At 58.0% G+C, this 17,914-nt stretch overlaps 6 protein-coding genes across 6 annotated transcripts; 2 read left to right on the top strand and 4 right to left on the bottom strand.

Annotated features, from left to right (window-relative positions):
- Positions 1-39: 39 nt before the first annotated feature.
- On the bottom strand, positions 40-1,546 carry B0T15DRAFT_427184 (solute carrier family 25 member 38; the record flags this gene model as incomplete). The annotated part of the gene is made up of 2 exons (XM_062865663.1): positions 1,116-1,546; positions 40-1,055 (listed from the first exon to the last, which is right to left on the bottom strand). Exons 1-2 carry the CDS (start codon positions 1,150-1,152, stop codon positions 40-42), a joined length of 1,053 nt encoding a protein of 350 aa, XP_062726968.1. The 5' UTR covers positions 1,153-1,546.
- Positions 1,547-3,378, bottom strand: B0T15DRAFT_520727 (Dor1-like family-domain-containing protein). The gene has a single exon (XM_062868522.1). The coding sequence runs from the start codon at positions 3,057-3,059 to the stop codon at positions 1,695-1,697; it is 1,365 nt and encodes a 454-aa protein (XP_062726967.1). The 5' UTR covers positions 3,060-3,378; the 3' UTR covers positions 1,547-1,694.
- A 27-nt stretch (positions 3,379-3,405) lies between these two features.
- On the bottom strand, positions 3,406-5,367 carry B0T15DRAFT_520726 (uncharacterized protein). The gene has a single exon (XM_062868521.1). It carries the CDS (start codon positions 5,294-5,296, stop codon positions 3,506-3,508), a length of 1,791 nt encoding a protein of 596 aa, XP_062726966.1. The 5' UTR covers positions 5,297-5,367; the 3' UTR covers positions 3,406-3,505.
- Positions 5,368-6,640: 1,273 nt separating this feature from the next.
- Positions 6,641-9,449, top strand: B0T15DRAFT_489808 (uncharacterized protein; the record flags this gene model as incomplete). Its single annotated transcript, XM_062866630.1, has 2 exons — positions 6,641-7,045; positions 7,104-9,449. The coding sequence occupies 2 exons, from the start codon at positions 6,641-6,643 to the stop codon at positions 9,447-9,449; spliced, it is 2,751 nt and encodes a 916-aa protein (XP_062726965.1).
- Positions 9,450-10,566: 1,117 nt separating this feature from the next.
- B0T15DRAFT_408808 (TLC domain-containing protein) lies at positions 10,567-12,562 on the top strand. Its single transcript, XM_062865343.1, has 2 exons — positions 10,567-11,449; positions 11,528-12,562. Exons 1-2 carry the CDS (start codon positions 10,967-10,969, stop codon positions 12,134-12,136), a joined length of 1,092 nt encoding a protein of 363 aa, XP_062726964.1. The 5' UTR covers positions 10,567-10,966; the 3' UTR covers positions 12,137-12,562.
- A 449-nt stretch (positions 12,563-13,011) lies between these two features.
- B0T15DRAFT_65582 (uncharacterized protein) lies at positions 13,012-17,218 on the bottom strand. The gene is made up of 4 exons (XM_062871158.1): positions 16,842-17,218; positions 15,326-16,769; positions 13,388-15,262; positions 13,012-13,300 (listed from the first exon to the last, which is right to left on the bottom strand). The coding sequence occupies exons 1-4, from the start codon at positions 17,037-17,039 to the stop codon at positions 13,275-13,277; spliced, it is 3,543 nt and encodes a 1,180-aa protein (XP_062726963.1). The 5' UTR covers positions 17,040-17,218; the 3' UTR covers positions 13,012-13,274.
- Positions 17,219-17,914: the final 696 nt, after the last annotated feature.

The raw sequence follows: 17,914 nt of genomic DNA, 5'->3' as shown, positions 1-17,914 counted from the left end.
TCAATCCTTCCCAGCAGGTACCCCATAGCCATAATGGAATCATAGAGTATTCCTCGCCTTGACCTGGCCTCCGCTCCAACTCCCCTCGGCCCGCCTTATTAATTCCTCGTAGACGGTCCATGCCAGCGCGGAGCTGACCGCTTTGCGGCTCATACGCAGCGCTAGCCCATCCCACAGCGCCCTGAACCCTTCCTCGCCAACCATCCGCCTCGCGCCCTGCACCATGTTCCGGTACTGTTCGGGCTGCAGCTGGATGCGCGTCTTGACCGCGTCGAACGGGTTCGAGATCACGCTGCAGACCACGCCCGAGAACACGCCCGACGCAAAGTTGATGCATGCGGCGTGGGAGAGCGCCATCCTCCCTCCACCCTCTTCTGCTCCCCCTCCTCCTCCTCCTCGTCGTCCGGAATGCCCGAGCGATGATGGTGATGATGATGGTGGTGATGGTGATGGTGGTGGTGGAGAGGCAGGGAACAGAGCGCCCAGCCTCTTCTTGCTCTGCTCGTAGAACAGCACGTACAGCCCCGCGTAGGGCGCATCGCGGATTGCCGTCGCGCCATACCCGGCGAAAAAGCCGCGCAGCCCTTCCTTGGCGGCAATGTCCCGCGCTGCGGACGCCAGGGAAGTGTAGCGGTAGAGTGTGCTCTCGTACCGCACCTTCAGCACGGTCAGCGGCATGAGGATGAGCCCTGCGAAGGACCGAGCCGTGGCGCCGGCTAGCAGGTTGCTAGTGTTGGAGAGCTTAGGGAGGGAGGAGGAGGAGGAGGAGGAGGCATTGTTCTTTCCGCCTGAAGAGGGGGTGATGCGGGCTGCGCTTTGGCGGATTGCGTTGAGCGAGGTGAAGTAGATGGCTGAGCCGAAGCCGGTGCGGAGGGCCGAGGGGACGGCGCCGCGCCAGAGGGCGGGCAGGAGGCGCGGGGCTGCGCGGATGTCGGCGATGGCGGCCGCTAGGGAGTGGGCGCCAGATTGTTGGACGCGGGTCTTGAGGAGGTCGATGGGTTGGAGAAGGACGGCCGAGAGCACTCCGGAACCGAGCCCCGCGGCGAAGTGGAAGGCTGGAATTTCTTGCGGTCAGTACGGTTGTGTTCTGGTAACTTGAACTAGGTAGGACGTACTCGACTTCGAAAGCGCCGTGCGGGAGCCATCAGACATTGCGACGTCGGATGTCTTTCGCTCTGTGTGTGTCCCCGCTTGTTTTCCTTCGGTGAAGCTAAATGCTGGAACCCGCGGAAGAAAAGATACCTGCTTAAAGAGTGGTATGTCGGAGACAAGGACCGGCCATTCTCGACTACCCGTACTATATCGAATAACACATTGTGACTGAACGGGGTTAGGCCCCCGTGTTGTTCTTTCTGTGGTGCGGTTGAGTCAAACGTCAAAAGTCGAAGCTACGAACCGCCGACAGGGATGCCGGCCTATGACGGCATGGCAATGCTGCGTCTGGACCCGCCGGAACCCGGTCCTGCCGGGCTGGCTTGACCCGAGCTTACAAGCACTACAGCGCCGAAGTTCCCCATAGAGCCTAACCCCGCTCCACGGAAGACATACGAGACGGCACAGACGAGATCGTTCATCTGGTGCAGAGTCACAATAGTTCGACTCACATGTAGTCCGCTGACTGCCATAGCGGAGGTTGTAAAAAGGGGATTGATGGCTCGGTGCAGGTCAACCCACTAATCGCACAGTGCCGTATATCAACTCCCCTTCTTTTGCTCTCCTACAATTGACTCCAGCCGCCCAGCCAAAGCCCGGTGTCTCTTGACCACCTCAACCCACTCCTCTTCCACCTCTGGGCCAACATCCAGCGTAGCAAGAAACAGTCCAAAATCGCCCCCTAGCCGGCCAAGACTCCCAGCACAGTACAGCACCTGGGTGAGCAGACTGTCCCTTGCCGCTTGGTCTTTCACCGTGGGAAGGTATGTCCGGAGCGTTTCAAGCAGCATGTCCACCAGGTAGAGCGGGAAGGTCGCCAGCGCAGAGGGTATCGGTTCCAACGGATCACCGTCCTGCGGCCGTGGAGAGGCAGGCCCATCGCTGGCCGCTGCCGTTACGTCGGGGAAGATGCTCCGGAACATGGACACGATGGAGAAACTCTGCTCGCGGAAGATCTCGATATAGCGCTTGAGGTATCGCTCCGTCTGCTGCCCGCCCGACCAGGCGTTGCCGCTGCCGATGGCCTTTTGCCGCGCCTTTTCTTGGTCGGCGAGTTCCTGGAGCGGTTCGAGGGCCTCGATCATCGTCATGAGCGTTGCAAGGCGGCAGACGAGGAAGAGCGCGCCGAGGAGTCGTTCCTGGGAGCCGTGCGCCTTGCCAGCACTGCTGGAAGTAGTGGTGGGAGCTGCTGCTGCTGCCGCTGCCGCCGCCGTTGACGCTGCCTCGAGGTCTGGAAGCACTCGCCGCAACCAGCTAATTGTCCGGAGTGATGCGGCCAGCTTGAGGCCGGGTGCTTTGAGGGACAGGATGAGGTTTGCAGCCATCGTGCGCATGGATTCGTCTGCTTGGGCCGATATTGAGGCGACGAGCGGCGACTTAGGGTAGATAGAGTGCAGCCGGCGGATATGCCCGTTGAGGTCCAGGGCGGACGAGTAGTTGACAGGCGCAGTGGAGATGACCGAGGACAGCAATGTTGGCAGCTCGAGCACGTCGACCAGCCGCTCAACGTTGCGTGATAGGAGTAGCGCCTTCTTGCGTTGTTCCAGCACTTCGCTGTCGCTGCTCTTGCTAAATGTGCTTGAGAAGCGCACTGCCTCGCTGTCGAGCTTAGGAATCGAGTTGCGCAGTTCGGCAGTGCTAGCTGCCAGCGCAGGTAGTGTCGCTCGCAGCGTTGCATGATGAGTTGCAGACTCAATGATCTGCTTGTGTGACTTTTTTGATAGAGCTTGGAGGGAAAGTAGGAGTCCATGAGAGGACTGCGCCAGTGCCTGCGGTTCAGCTGACTCGAGCGACGACAGCGGCTGCGAGGCTAGTTTTGCGAGATACTCGAGTGCGCTCGGCTCTGGTGCCGCCCGAGACGACGATGGCCCCGGCGGTGAGAGCAATTCATAGAGGAGATCTGCCATGTTGACCAAACACCTCCGCTTTTTACTGGTAACAACTGTCGTCGATATCGCGCCGGGTCTTCAGATCAGTTCCAGTTGTGTGCATCTGCTCCTTCTCATCCAGGTGGTTGCTCCTGCCGTGTTTGAGTGCCTCCCTGCCCAAGTCGTGCTGTCGGACCATCAACAATCAAAAACTGATTTCGCCCATTCGAGTTCCAGTTTTCTTTTCTTGGTCAGGCGCTTGTTAACTAAATCTGCCGAGTTGCTTTCTAGATCCCTTACGAGACAACGAGGTGAGTACCCAGGAGCAGATGCGCGTATCACTTTGGGGGTTGTACTGATTAGTCAGATAGTGAAGTATGCATATGTCGAGCTTGCAGCTTGGCATTGAGTAAAGGACGGAAGTACAGGGATCTCCCTGCTCCGTGCCCCTTTTCAACAACTGCATCGTATTTGCTAGTCTGCCTCTAGAACAGTGTCTTTCCCTTTTCCACGTTCACATTTACATATGCATATGCCCGCTGCCCACGGCGCCCTCGAAGCCCTCGAAGCCGAGTCCGGCGAAGATTGGCAGGCCTTGTCGGTGGTAGTGTGACGCGCCTGGTCTCCCAGGCATCGTCAAGAACAGCTGCCTTAGACCTGTTCGCTCTCACACTTTCCACTCCCGTTCCCGTTCCCGCTGTCCTGGACTTCGGTCTTAGTGGCACACCTACCTTACCGACGAGGCTCAAAAACAACAGACACCTTCCAAACCAATGCAGTAGCACGGCGGTCACACCTGCACCCAACCAGTCTCTGTCTCCCTGTCTTTTCTCCGGAAAAGTTTCTTTACCTGAGTCGCTCACCGAAGTGTGATGGACGAGCTCGTTGCCTTCTTCTCCTGTTCCTTCTTCTTCAGTGGCCTTTACCGTGGCGTCATTGACAGGACCGTTGCCCTGTTCTTCTTCCGCTTCACCGACGACAGCCGAGCGCACTGGGGTCACTGGACTCGGTGGTTCCGAAGTGCTACGGACAGGCGGATTGGGCTCTTGTCTTCCCACTTCTGTAGCGACCGTCGAGTCTACGAGGGTCACTGAACTCGGTGGTTCCGAGACATGACCGGCCTCAGCTCTGGTGGGCCTGGTTGTGGAAAGAGTCGCACGTTGCAGTATGAAGCCGGCGGCCGTCATCAGGTCCTCCAGCGCCACCGTAGGAGGGTGTTGTTGAACTGGGTTCTCCGCCGTCGAGGACTCTCTGCCGACTCCCGCCTGTGCCCTCAATTCTAAACGCCGTCTCAAGCTCTGCTGCTGTTGCGCGTTCTGCAAATAGGGTCGTGGTTCTTGGGCCATGATAGGCGTCTGGGCTTGGCTAGGAACGGCGGGATAGCAGCTCGCAGCCCGTGCGCTAGGAAGTTCTTCTGGGACTTCGGCCCTATTTGCATCACGCATCTTCTCGTGCAGACCTCGGGCGATTCCGTCTAGCCGCAAGGGGCTTGAATAGCTTTCGGCCCATTCGATTTTGGTGGTTATTTCTTGGTGCTTGCTGGGGTTATCTCCGAACTTCATCCAGCCTTTCATCTGCTTTTTCATCTGGTCTGAGAGCTTTGCAAGCTTGCCGCTGACGTGTACCGTCATATAGAACTTTGTCGCATTATGTTCGAGTGCGAATGCTGTGTGGAAGAGGTTGCTGTGTGTCGGCTGCCATTCCAGCGAGTTCTCCTGAAGCTCCCATCTCAGCTTGTTGTACCACAGGCTTCCCTTAGTCGAGGAGATGTGACCGGAGAAGTTCCACCGCCCCCTGGTCTGCACGATCTTCTCCTTATTTATACCGAGCCCACCGCCACCATAACCCATGAACTGCATCTCGGGGGTGCGCTGCTTGACCTCTTTGGTCTGCACAAGGGATTCCTCCCCCACCATACACTTGGGGCCGTAGTCGTCCGTGAACTGGACCGGGCAATGAAAACGGCGCTGCATGCGGCTCTCTTCGCCATCGTCCTCGGCCAGGATCACTGTAATGGTTGCAGACTCGAGCCTGCAGTCCGCGGGCTGATAGAAATCCAGGTCCAGGTAGATAATGCCGGCCGGTTTCCTCGATTCCCCTATGACGCCCCATTGGGATTTCGTGAGCAGGAAGCGGCAGTCGATCTCAACCTTCCCGATGCGCCCACCGCCTGCTCGCATAAGGGTCGAGCCGATATTGTCGAATCTCTTATAATCACATCGTCCATATTTGCCCACTCTCGTCATCAAAACTGGTCGAGCGCCCTGTCCATCCATGATTGGGGTAAGTAGGCTTGAGTTCCCTCCAGTTCCACGCGATTCACTTGATCCCGGGAACTGACTCTAGTCTACCTCTGAGCGAGGCTGCTCCTACTTATCAACCCGCCGCAGCTAGCTGAAGACGCTGCAACCGAGGTGGTACAGTCCAGTACAGGGTTGTATTCCCGTCCTTGCAAGCTGCATAAGCTGCAGCCGCACTGTCCAATTCGTGATATTCTTGCTGCCGCTGTGCCCCCACGACACGGCAAGGCTGCCTCGTCCCGCACCACTCACCGGTCGGCGGTTCTTCACGACCGCTGGTGCCTCAGCTATCATGAACCTGGTCCGTGAAGCACGCGAGAAACGAGGGACATGAGCCACGTCCGTCGCACTCTAGATGGCTTCAGTCTGAGACCCTACGATACTCCATCGGTGGTACAGTTCCGCAGCTACCTACCTCGCACCATTGGCCCCGCGGCTGGTCTCGCGTTACACAAAGCTTCCCGGGTCGACGCTGGTTACAGCATGTCCATGGGTTCCTACGAGTCTTACTCTAGCCGGGAAGATGGATACGAAGAATCCTCACAGTACTCCGACAACGATGGCCAAGACTATCAGGAGGGGAGACGTGAACGCCGTATCTATCAGGAGGACAGAGATGAGCGCCACAGGAAGACCCATTACAGGTGGGTTTGCTCCCCAAGAGACACCGTGTGACGCCACGGCTTGAACCTAAAGGATTTAAAAACAAGCTATTTCAGAGAGCCGAGTCGCATCATGGGATGGCTGGCGCGGCAACCTCTGGCCCATATTCATCCGCAAAGTGGTCTCGCTGACTTTCATTCCTACTCAAGGGAGCCCCCAGCGCACCAGCGGCGGCCCAATATCTTGCGCCCGTTGGAGCAATTGCAATCTGGATTCGATCAAAAGCATGGGAGTCGGCAAAGCGGTCTCGCTGACTTTCATACCGACTCCAGAGAGCCCCCAGTGCACCCCCGGCGGCCCTGGTTCTTGGACCCGTGGGCGCAACTGCGGTCTGGACTCGATCAGCAGCATGGGAGGGCTCTTGTCTCCGCCCGAAGGCACTGGAACCCGCACGGAGAAACTTCAACACAATTCGACCGCAAAGATGGTGAGCCCCATGTCCAAGAAGATGTCGTACCCTCTACTGTTTCCGACCACCACGGGGTCCATGAAGGCATCGGAAGACAGCGCTCTTCTAAGACAGCCTTTCTAGCGGAGAACAAGAGGAAGGCGCCTAAGGTTCTAGTGGATTCGTCTGCCTCCAGTCAAGCTCCGGATTGCGAGGCCCCTGACCGACGAGTTGATCTTGTCTATGATCCATCACAAGCACGCAAGGATATGTCGATTCGGCTCGAGTTTGATATCGAGGAGGATTGGGAGGCGGATCTTGAGGCCTTCTGTCGTCTGCGACGGCTCGGGCGCTTCAAGGAGGCGAAGGAACACTTCCGGTCCAAGCTTGAGCACGTCAGCGCTATCCCGTACATCCGGGTACAGTATGCTGAAATGCTTGAAGCGTGCGGAGATTACAAGACCCTTCAGAGCCTTGTCTCTGGTCGCGAATTTTCTCCCGACCCATCAGAAGAAGCTCCCGATGATCGCAACAGGGGCAAGCTCGCAGCCAACGATGCTCTCCTGGAGTTCCTCTCACAACGACCCAATCCAACATACGTCGAAGCTGCATGGAAAGTCGTGTACCATACACTGAAAGCTCTTGCCACTGAGACCACCATGGGATCTACGGAGGTAGGTCATGAGCATCTTGCCTGTTGCCCGGCAGCACATCTGACCTCATGCCAACCAGATCCAGCTACTTACTTTATGCCTGCGCGTTTTGCACTATATCGAACGGTGTACACACGAGAGCATCGTAGGGGCGGTCAAAGTATATGCGAGGTATCTCTTTGATTGGAAGCAACTGTACCAAGAGCTTGTTGGGGAGAGCTGCATCTGGGACTTCCGGGATCTGCTGGTCGCTGCGGTATCGGTTTTCGGATGGGAAGAAAGCTCAAGGCTATTCTTTGGTACAGGTCATCTCCCGCGGGCCCTGGGCATGATTGTCAAGGACTGGGACCATCCCTTCTACGACGAAGCATCCACCCTGGGTCTCCTTGACCTCTTCACCTCGTTGGTTCTTCAGGACCCCAGCGATCACATGAGGACTCACAACTCGCTTTTCCTCCAGCATGCCAGGGCTCTCGCCGAATCCGTACAAACTAACGATCCGGAGCTGATGCGGAGCCGGCCGTTTATCCAGTGGCTGCTGGTCAGGTCTCTCCTAGAGCTGGAAGCAACGCCTGAACATTCACATGCGGTGCATTCCGGGGAGCCCGGCGGGTTGAAAGTTGACCAAGGACGCGGTGTCAATTTGCCGATATACTTCCCGAGCCGACATGGCAGGAAGCCAGATTGGAATATGGTTTCTGCTCGACCCACCCCGACGCAACGAAGTGTCATTGAGGTCGCCATCAGGGTCGCCGACGAGATTGGCGATTACAGATCGCAAGCAACCGCTCTCAAGCTGCTCGTTCTCCATTCCCAAGACCCCAGGACGTCGATGGGCGCTTTAGCACATCTGCAATCGGAGACTCAAGGCGACAGGGATGGCTACCTTGCGACCTGTCTATCCAGATACCTGGTTGCTACCGGTCCGGACGAGTTAGCGGACCTCCTCAAAGAGCTCGAGGGGCCCGGCGTCGCCGGCCACACGTTGCGCTTGGAGCAGTGCCCGAACGCGTCTCTGAAGTGGGCTTGGGTATTGATGCGCGATCTCTTGAGTGCGGCAACCGGCGGTCCTGGTGCCAGCGATCCGGCGGACCGAGTGTCGTCGAGATTCTTCGGCGCCGGAATCCAACTCGACGGATCGAAACTGCCTCCGTATATCGCGGAATTCACTCGAGCTGAGCTCGGCATTCCTGTCTCCCCATCTATGGCCCCCCTTTACCCAGAACACCCTTTCCCACCCGAAGACAACCTCGAAGACGACTCTGTCCCATCTGAAGTCGACGCGCCACATGTGCAAAATGGCCAACAGCAAGACCAAAAAGTACCCGATGGCTTTCTTCGCAGAGTTATCAAGCCGGCCAGTGACCAGAGGCAGCCAAACCCTTGGCAGTTCAACCCTTTCCGCGAGCCAACCTGGATGTACGGTTCAGACTGGCCTCCGCCAGCGTTTTATCCTGCCGCCCCCGTTCAGATGCCGCCACAAGCTCCCCGGCCCTTCTACTACTCTGGTGAACAGCCGTTCTATCCTACCCCTACCGCTCAGATGCCATCGCAAAACTCCGGGGCCTTCTACTCTGGTGGACAGCCGTCTTATTTTACCGCTACCGCGCAGATGCCGCCACCACCGCTAAACCCCGCGGCCTTCTACTCTGCTGAACATCCGTCTTATTCTACCCCTGCTGCTCAGATGCCACCACCAAACTCCGGGGCCTTCTACTCTGCTGAACAACCAGATCCCTTACTACACGGGATATCTCCTTCTGTCGAGGTGAGCGGCTGGCCACGTATCCGGTACGTCGATGCAAGGCGCTACCCAGCGCCGCAGGCCATACCGCAGCATCCCCACAATCCAGAAGAAGGCCAGGCCAAGAATCAAGCTCAAGAACGTAGACCAAGCGAGGCACACGGTCGCCAGAGTGGGCGCCATAACAAGCCAGGGAATTATGAACGCCACGGGAAGGACGCAAAGGAACCAAGGGAACAAAGAAATCCCAACGATAGTCAATACAAACCTAATCAGCGACAAGGTGAAGTTTTCATGCCGCAATGGGACTTCGGAGCCGATGGGCCAGCGGGTAATGACACCAGGTTGGGTTACGACTACGGAAAAACCTCAGCCAGTCTGAAGGGTAAGGGCAAAGAGCAGTCAATACCTCGCCCCGGAACGGAGGCGGAAACGAAGGCACAATGGAACACTAGCGGCCAGCCTCAACAGCCAGGGAGGAGCGAACCACAACAGTCTGCTCTACAGGACTCAAAAGCCCCATCCGGTTCTATCGGTATCGCCGCAGACGGCGGCAAACAAGCGAGCCGGAAGGACTCGGGTGATTCTCCCGAGAAAGAGGAAGATGGATCCGGTCAGATGAAGGAGACCTTACGTACGGGATCTGAGGGTAAGGAGAATGGAGCACAGACCCTGCTATAAAGAGACTGACAATGTAGTACCCCCTTTGCCCCCGATCCCCCCCCCCACACAGCAGCCCGGTCCTACAGAACAACGCGGGGTTCGGGAGGGCTGGGCGAGCTTGGTTGCGTCCGAACGTGAACGGATAAGAACACAATGGGGTAGACGCCGTATTGAGGCCCCCCGTCGTACTTTCACAGCTGATGCCGGGAACGCGGGACCATCCTCAAGCAAGCACGCCCAGACTGGTCAGCGCGATCGCGAACCGTCCCGCCCACCACCACCGACGAGAAGACGCGGGTCTGACGAGCTTGAAGTCCACTCAGCCACCGAGTAGTGGATGCTTCTGAGGTGGAACGTAGGGTCTGCGGTCGGTAGGGCTGGATTTCCGGGGGTTATGTCAAGCTTTGACAACTCATCCTCCTTCTGGGCCACGGAGAAACTGCACAGGCTACGGCTGCATTGTTGGAGACTCTTGGCATTTGCTTCAGATATTCAGGTAGTTAGCCATATCCGTACATCTTTTGAACTGGGTAAATAATCCTCTTTATATATCTAATTGATGTTAAGATGTCCATGATAGAACTAAGGCATTAACACACCGCGAGCTGAAGCGGTGCTGCTAGTCGTTGGAACTTGAAGGTAATCGACGCAGCCTACTACTAGTAGTAGTTGACATAACTGACGTTTTCTATAGTGGGTGCAGTTACAGTGGGCGTGCACGTAATTACAAAAGAAGTGGGCGCATTTACAATGAAACGTGAGCATACTAACAACAATGAGCAGATGTAGATGTCAGTACGATACGTCGCACGTAATATACAGCCAATGTTATGAACGGAATTTCACGAAATGGGAACGTTCGCTCTCTAGCGGCTAGCCTTAGCACCTAGGTATAGGATTGACAGTTGACTAGTTCAAGGCTCATCACTGGTCGGTGTGAAAGTACGAAAATGTGTAGAATTCAGGTATTCTAATGTCTGTCACTCAGGTCACTGCCAGTGTGTTACTGTGTTACCTTACTTACAATTACCGCTCGTCCCGGGATGTATGTTACTTGGCTCGCACTGTACCATACTGTACAGTATCTTACCTACCCAGGCCGGGGCAGGCAGCGCCTAGACCTCTCCAACGAATCCCCAACAAAAACGACGCCCTGGAGGAGGGCTTGTGCCGTCATCGAGCGGGACGGGCCTGGGCTGAAGCTGAGGCATCCGATTCCATTCCCGCTGCAACCTGCAAGCTCCGAAACGAGCAGCAAACGAATGATGAGGATGCACATGGCGCAGTGATCCTCCCCGAAGCGCCCAGTCCATCATCACTGGTGTACTTTCTTTGAAACGTCATCGGCCGCCCCAGCTGAGCCGCCCACCACACCACAGCCCCGGGTGCTTGTGACATTGTGCCTGGTGACCGCCATTACTACCTGGAAGCAGTCTCCCGCTTGCCACTCGCCGTTGAAAAGCAAACGAGCCTCCTGAGTGCCTCTGCTCCTCCGAACTTTCCAACAAGGGTGCCGTGCCCATTCACTTTCAAGAATGCGCGATCCATTCCCGTTCCCGCCGATCCCGGCACTGAGCAAGGCTGTCGAGCCGTATGCCGAGCGGTTCTCGATGTCGACTCTGCCCTTGCACATACACGAAGTCATCGGCGCCGCCCTGTTTTACACCCTGATCCAGACCGTTGTCTCACCCGTGCTCTCCAACAAGCTGTTTCCTCAGCACTATCCGCGTCACCACCGCGCTAAGAAAGCCAACTGGGACACCCACGTCGTCTCACTCGTCCAGAGCTTGATCATCAATGGCGTCGCCCTCTGGGTCATGTTTGCGGACGAGGAGCGCAGCAGCATGGACCATGAGCAGCGCATCTGGGGGTATACGGGCGGCTGTGGGATCGTCCAGGCCCTTGCTGCTGGCTACTTCCTCTGGGACGTGGGCATCACCCTGCTGAATCTGGATACCTTTGGGCTGGGCCTGCTTGCGCACGGCGTCGCCGCCCTGAGCGTGTACACCTTGGGCTTCGTAAGTCACACTTTCCGCTTTTCCCATCTTACACTCTCGAAAGAAACCAGCAAACTAACTCTGTATGCTTTGCTGCAGCGTCCCTTTATCAACTTCTACTCCCCGACCTTCATCCTTTACGAGCTCTCCACGCCCTTCCTCAACATCCACTGGTTCTGCGACAAGCTCAACATGACCGGGTCAAAGCTGCAGCTGTACAACGGCATCTCGCTGCTCGTGACCTTTTTCCTCTGCCGCCTCGTCTGGGGCACCTGGCAGTCCGCCCTCGTCTACCGCGACATCTGGCATGCGGTCGGCCGCGGGCCGTCGGCCGACGCCCTCGCGAAAGCCTTCTCGGACCCGACGGTCACCACCGCCGCCGCCGATCCGCACACCAACCCCATGTTCTTCGCCTCCCAGGCCGGCACGGTGCCCGTCTGGATGGCCGGGGTGTATCTCCTGGCCAACGTCGTGCTGAACACGCTGAACTGGTACTGGTTCGTCAAGATGATCAAGGCGGTCAGGAAGCGCTTCGAGCCGCCCAAGCCTGGGAAGAGGGAGGCGTTGTTGCCTGCCGAGGCTGTGCCGCGGACCAAGGTGTCGGCGGTGGAGGACAAGGACCGGATGACGGTGCGGCATCGCCGCGCGCATTCCATTGAGGATGTTGTGCCGGACAGCGAGGAGCTAAGGGAGGGGACTATTCAATAATGGGGATTAGCTGCCGTTGGGGTGAGATATAACGTCAAAGTGTGTTGAGATGCAGTAGGATTACTGATTCCTGCTGCCAGCCAGGTACCTGGCTGAATACGGTACCGACTAGGGTGGAATGGGGACCTCATGGATGGATATCTTACGATATAATGTCGATTAGCTGACCGCATGGGACGGGCACGGATTGATCATTCTGCTTGTCCACGGACGTTCTGTTGTCATGATTTCACGAGAAGTATATGGGACGTGCCAGGGGAGCCAGTCAGGGTTCTATAGACGGCCATTACACGAAGCCTCACCACCTCTCTCAACATGAGTGGTACCTTATGGGCCGTGTTTTTTGGACAGAGCCTTGAGGTTCTTCCTGTGCACTGGACATACGTACCATTCCCGGTCATCGAAACTAATTCAACCATTGCAACTTGTATCCCCCTTTGTCCGCAACGTCAAAAGCAAAACATCCAACTCTTGAGATACTGCATATATCGTGATTACCAAGTTTCCATAAATAACACAATTTCAACAATCATCAGGAGAGCAAGCTCAAAGCCAAGAACCCGAAACACAAAAGAAGCCACACGATGCAATTCAACTTTGACAAATTCGTAGGATAAATAGGTACTAGCTAAATAACTTTAGGTAGGTAGGTACTTAGGTACAGAGTAGCTCGGATGAAACGAAACGAAGGGTGAAGGGGGACACAGACGAGAGAAAAACGACAAAAACCTGACCAAAACCCGCAGCGGCTCCAATGAGCAGCATGCTGCTCCTACCCCCGTTCCGACGATCTGGATCCGTCTCTTCTTCTTCCGCCCCCCTGGAGAACTCTTATCGCGGTCTTAGCTCCCCTCGCCGTCGCCCATCCACTTCCCATCCACCTTCCCCTTGGCCTTCTATCGTCTCCAGGCACTTGAATCAGCCTTGTCTTGTCTAGATACGGTTACCACGGCGTTCGGAGAAAGCATGTCTCCGGAATGCCGCTGCTCTCTCCTTGTTTCCTGGTAAGCTGGACTTTGGTCTGAGAGAACACCGCTCGCGGCAATGACCAAGCATTGCCAGAAATGTCCGGCAAGCGACGCTGCAGGTATTCACACGACAAACTAGCATCTTTTCTGTCATTGGCATCTCGCTGGAATCAGAACCCGAACGGGTTATCCGGCGCTGTAACGCAAAAGAACGTCAGCATTCGCACGTAGACGAAGACAACCCGGCAGATTGCAGAGTAACCTGGCTGAGATAAAGACTTACTAGCAGCAGCGAGGTTCGCCCGCCTCCCCGTCGGCTGCGGCGCGAGTTTCTTGGCCTCGGGCGTCACGCCGAACCGAACGGGCGGCGGCGGGCCCGTCTTCTGGGGCACGAGCGGCTGCGCGGTCGGCGGCTGCAGCCCCCCTCCGACAGCACCGAATCCGCCGACAGCAGAAGGATTGGCCATCCCCGTCGGCTGGGGCTGCAATCCCATGCCCATGCCCATTCCCATGCCCATGCCGACGCCCATACCGCCCACTCCCATCCCCATCAGAGGCATGCCCGTCCGCTGAGGCTCGAGCGGTGGCGGAAGGCCCGTCATCTGAGGCTGCATAGGTTGCTGCTGCTGCTGCTGCGGAAAGCCGGCCATGAAGCCAGTCGGCTGGGCTTGCATGGGCGCGGTCATGCCTGTCGGCTGGGGTATGAACGGCCCTTGCATCGGGAAGCTCTGTTGCTGCGGCATGCCGGTCACCATGGGCATCATTGGCTGCGGCTGCTGGGCCATTTTCTGTTGCATGGCTTGGGTATACTGCTGCTGGAGACGCTGTTGGCTAAGGTCATTCAGGCTCTGCCCCGGCGGAGCGACCTGGGTTTGCGGATAGCCCGTCATCTGCGGCTGCAGGGGCGGGGGTCCAAAGGCGCTAGGCTGTGCGGACTGGGGAGCCGAGAGCGGTCGGGATGGGGGCGGAGGTGGCATCAGGCCGCCTTGGCCTTGGGTGTACTGCGGAACCATAGGTCTTTGCCGGGCGATGGTCTGGGGAAGCTGCTGGGCCAACTGCTGTGCTTGACCGTTGACGGCCGGCGGTTGCATGCCGCTGAAGAAACCGGGGGTTGCACCAGTGGGCTGCGGAACCTGTGCCGGAGCCGGGGCGGGCGCCGGAGCCGGCGCTAGGTTTAGAGGGGGCGGAGCTGGGGCCGGAGGCTGCACCTTCTCCGGCTCCAGTGGTTGACTAAGCAGAGACAGCTCTTGCATGGATCCCGTGAGCGTCGCGGTGCTCTGCGCGGGAGTGGCAGCGGCAGTGGCGACAGGGGCCGCGGCAGGAGTGCTGGTGGCTGCCGGGGCAGCAGAGGCGGCGGGCGGCGCAGGCGCTTGCTGCGGCGCCGGTTCCGGGGTTTTGGAGGGCTTCACATCCCACGCATCGTCATCGAAACCGCTGGCGGGCTTTGAAGCGGCAGCAGAAGTTGAAGTTGCTGACGTTGTAGGAGACGCACCCTTGGTCTCGGTCGCACCGGCGTCCTTCTGCTGGGAAAATGCCTTTGGATCGACGGTGTTGTTGGTCTCAACCGGAGGAGCCGGCCGCCCTTTCCTAGTGTTGTTCCGCAGGGTGCCCCCCGGTCCGGAAAATAGGCCACCAGACGCTTCATCGCCGCCTTTCCTGTCACGACAATACTTCGTATCCAAGTACCGTATGACTTTGATAATATCACCCTCGCGGAAACCCAGATTTCGGAGCACGGTCGCGTCGACGTCCGGCAGGACGGTCTCGTCCATGGACTCCCTCGCGAACGCTTGGGCATACCGCTCGCACAATGCCGGCTGGACGTCGCAGGAGAGGAAGAACGGGAACCAGTCGTACTCGGGCTTCTTGGGCTCGACCGTAGCGCCAACCTTCGGGGCCGGGTTGCTCCGGGAAGGCTCGCTGGTAGCGGCCCTCTTCTTGAGATCGGACAAAGGCTTGTCCTCGTCAAGAGAAATGCCAGTGATACGCTCGACATACTCCAGATCCTCGAGGGACATCTTAGCAATCGGCACGGCAATCCGGACCCCGTTCAGCTTGTGAAGGTTGAGCTTGCCGTCCTTGATACCGAGGAATTGGGCCTCGACGGTGAAGGACTTCGAACGGTCTGTCCACGTGCGGACTTTGGAAGGATCAGGCTCTGGAGATACTTTTAGCACAAATCTTCCCCGGCCAGTTAGCGTGTATAAGAAACGCTACTTACTTGACTTGCCGCTAGACCTGGACGAGCCCGGGGCCTCAGCACGGCCGTTCTCGTGTCTGCTTCGCTGTTGCCCCTCGGTGTTACCCTTTCTGACCGACAGACTACTACTCCGCTCGGGCAAAGGGAACCCAGGGCCTACCTCTTGCGCTCTCTTTTCCCGTTCTCTTTCCCTCTGATCCTCCCGCTGCCCGGCCTTGATAGCCTCCTTGGTCAGGCGCGCCTCCTCCAGACGGTTCTGCTCGACGGTGGACATGCCCGCAGTGATGCCCGGCGCTGACGAGGCCACGGGCGTGTCCAGGATCCCCGTGACTTCGATGTAGCTGCTCGGCACGACGCCCTCCTTCTGGTTCTTGACGCGGCGCACCATCCACCACTCGTCGCTCTTGGTGTCGTCCAGGATGATGACTTCGTCCCCTATGCCGACCGTGACCTCGTCGTCGCCCTGCGCCATGAAATCGTACATGACGACGCCCTTCTTCTGCACGATTCCCTTCTTCGCCGTGCCCGCCATGATCACCTCCCTCAGGCCCTCGGCGCGCACCGCGCCTGCCAGCTCGCCCAGCATGGCGACAATCTCCTCCGCGGTGTCCTTAGCGCCCGCGTGGAAGTCGACGCTCTTGCTCGGCTTGACCAGCTCCATGAACACGTGCTTGCCCTCGCGCGAGTAGTGCGTCATCTTATCGGCCGTCCACTCCAACGAGGGGCCGTCCTGGGCGTATTCCGGGGCGATTAGGATGATACCGGTCCGCAGGTTGATGCCCAGGGTTGTCGGCATCTTCTTTTTCTTGCCCATGATGGAAACCATCTCGTTGATATTGTACATATGGAAATCGCCGGGAGTGAGGGGCGCCGTTCCTGGGGTCCGAGGGGGCTCATAATCGTCGCGACTACGATGCCCCCCCGCGGGCGGGGATGGCCGGGGAGGGTCTACTGAGAGGTGGGAGTCGCCGCGCGGCCGTGCCGGGAGAGGTGGGGATTTCACCTCACTATCGGATTCCTCTGAGGCGTACTCCTGCCGGGGCGGGAGATCATTGAGCGGGGCTGGGGGCTGATGGGACGAGCCCGCCCGGGCAGCCATCATACCAGCGATCATGGTGGCCGGGTTCGGCGCGGCCGGAGTGGCAGGGCTGCTGGGCTCCGAGGGAACCGGATTCCGAGCTGGGAGCGGCGGGCTTTGCACATCAACGCTAGGACTCCGAGCCGGGAGCGGAGGCGCCGCTGGCGCGGGCGGCTCGGCAGCCACGTCCTGCTTGCTCTCTGCCTCGCCAGAGAGTTCAATGTAGTTTGCAGGGACAAAGCCATAGTCTCCATCGTGTCCCACCAAGATCCAGTCCGGATCGGACGTGTCAAAGACTGTGAGCTGCGCATCCTCGGGGAACGAGAGCTCCTCGTCGGTTTGTCTGGTGTACTCGTAGAGGGCGCGGGCTTTCCCTTGGGGTTGGGCCTGCATTTGTGCGCACTCGTGTTAGCTCTTAAACGGTCTCCTGATCTGCCCTGTTCTCCGCATCATACACACCTCCTCGATGTAGTTGTTGGGAATCAGGCCGACTGGCTCGTCCTCGTCCTCGCCAGTCGCCTTCTTCTTGGCCTTCCACCAGTCATCCTCGGTGCTCTTCTCCAGCACGTACAGCAAGTCCCCCTCGGCGATCTGCAGCTCGCCCTCGGCCTGGGGCGTGTAGTCGTACACGGCCTTGTACACGCCGACGAAGCCCATCCTCGCTGCTGCTGTTCCTGCTGCAACTGCTGGCAGTCGCGGGGGAAAGTGCTCTTCAGATCGTCGGGAGTCGGGATCGGGGCTATCGTCGCGTAAGGATGGCAGACGGCATCGGAGGGAATGGCAGCGGGTGCCGGCGTAGGACGCGCGGGCGAATGAAGGCTGCAATTAGCTCAGTTATGGCCGCCCAAAGGAGGTTGATTGCGGGGTGCCAGGGTGGATGTATGTAGCGGCGTAGCAACGAAGTCCCAGACCGCTGAGGTTGGGCCGGACCCAGGCGGGATATTGCGCTAAAGACGGCGTCTTCCCCGAAGACTCCTTAAGGCTCTTGGCGAGGCGCACCCTCAATCAGCAGGCGTTTAAGATTCTGAAAAGAGATGGCGCAGTCGTGATCCTGTATTCTTCCGGTCGTACTGTTCGGCAGACTCGGAGTTGAGTGGCCTCTTCCAATCACAGATCCGTTTCCAACTCCCAGCTACAGTAGGTAGATGACCCTGCGCAAGGAGGTCGGCGGGCATAGGTCTTTTTGGGCGGTGGGTCTGTTCAAGCAAGTGGTAACTTAACTGGTAACTTACATTACCCTGTCTCCAGCAGCTGTACGGATCCGTATCCGTATTGTAAGGTACTTATCCACCTCAGTACCTTAGGTTAACAAGGTTGTTAACGAGAGTGGGATCTACCCCAAATATCCAAAACCCAAGTCAGGCGCTGCAGGGGTGATCATAAATTCCTAGTTCCTAGGTTGTAGTAGAGAAGGGCCCTGCAGTGGCATCTGGGATCGTTATCGGCTCCGCACTGTGCTGTGTCGGTGCGTTCTGCCGGTAGCCGTGTGGTTCACAAGCTCAACGGTATGCAGGCAGCTCCGAGGCTCTGCA

This window comes from Chaetomium strumarium (genome assembly GCF_033439665.1).
Source record: "Chaetomium strumarium strain CBS 333.67 chromosome Unknown B0T15scaffold_1, whole genome shotgun sequence".
Taxonomy (NCBI): domain Eukaryota; kingdom Fungi; phylum Ascomycota; class Sordariomycetes; order Sordariales; family Chaetomiaceae; genus Chaetomium; species Chaetomium strumarium.
The sequence above is the reverse complement of the archived record's forward strand: the minus strand, read 5'-3'. Positions and strand labels throughout refer to the sequence as shown.

What these genes read in the sequence shown, in the direction of transcription:
- B0T15DRAFT_520727 (XM_062868522.1), bottom strand. Translation starts at nt 3,059, where the DNA reads ATGGCAGATCTCCTCTATGAATTGCTCTCACCGCCGGGGCCATCGTCG.
- B0T15DRAFT_65582 (XM_062871158.1), bottom strand. Translation starts at nt 17,039, where the DNA reads ATGGGCTTCGTCGGCGTGTACAAGGCCGTGTACGACTACACGCCCCAG. An exon ending in CAGGTCTAGCGGCAAGTCAA is followed by an intron (nt 15,263 to 15,325) that starts GTAAGTAGCGTT and finishes AAGTATCTCCAG; the next exon opens with AGCCTGATCCTTCCAAAGTC. An exon ending in GGCGAACCTCGCTGCTGCTA is followed by an intron (nt 13,301 to 13,387) that starts GTAAGTCTTTAT and finishes TTTGCGTTACAG; the next exon opens with CGCCGGATAACCCGTTCGGG.
- B0T15DRAFT_520726 (XM_062868521.1), bottom strand. Translation starts at nt 5,296, where the DNA reads ATGGATGGACAGGGCGCTCGACCAGTTTTGATGACGAGAGTGGGCAAA.
- B0T15DRAFT_408808 (XM_062865343.1), top strand. Translation starts at nt 10,967, where the DNA reads ATGCGCGATCCATTCCCGTTCCCGCCGATCCCGGCACTGAGCAAGGCT. An exon ending in GCGTGTACACCTTGGGCTTC is followed by an intron (nt 11,450 to 11,527) that starts GTAAGTCACACT and finishes GCTTTGCTGCAG; the next exon opens with CGTCCCTTTATCAACTTCTA.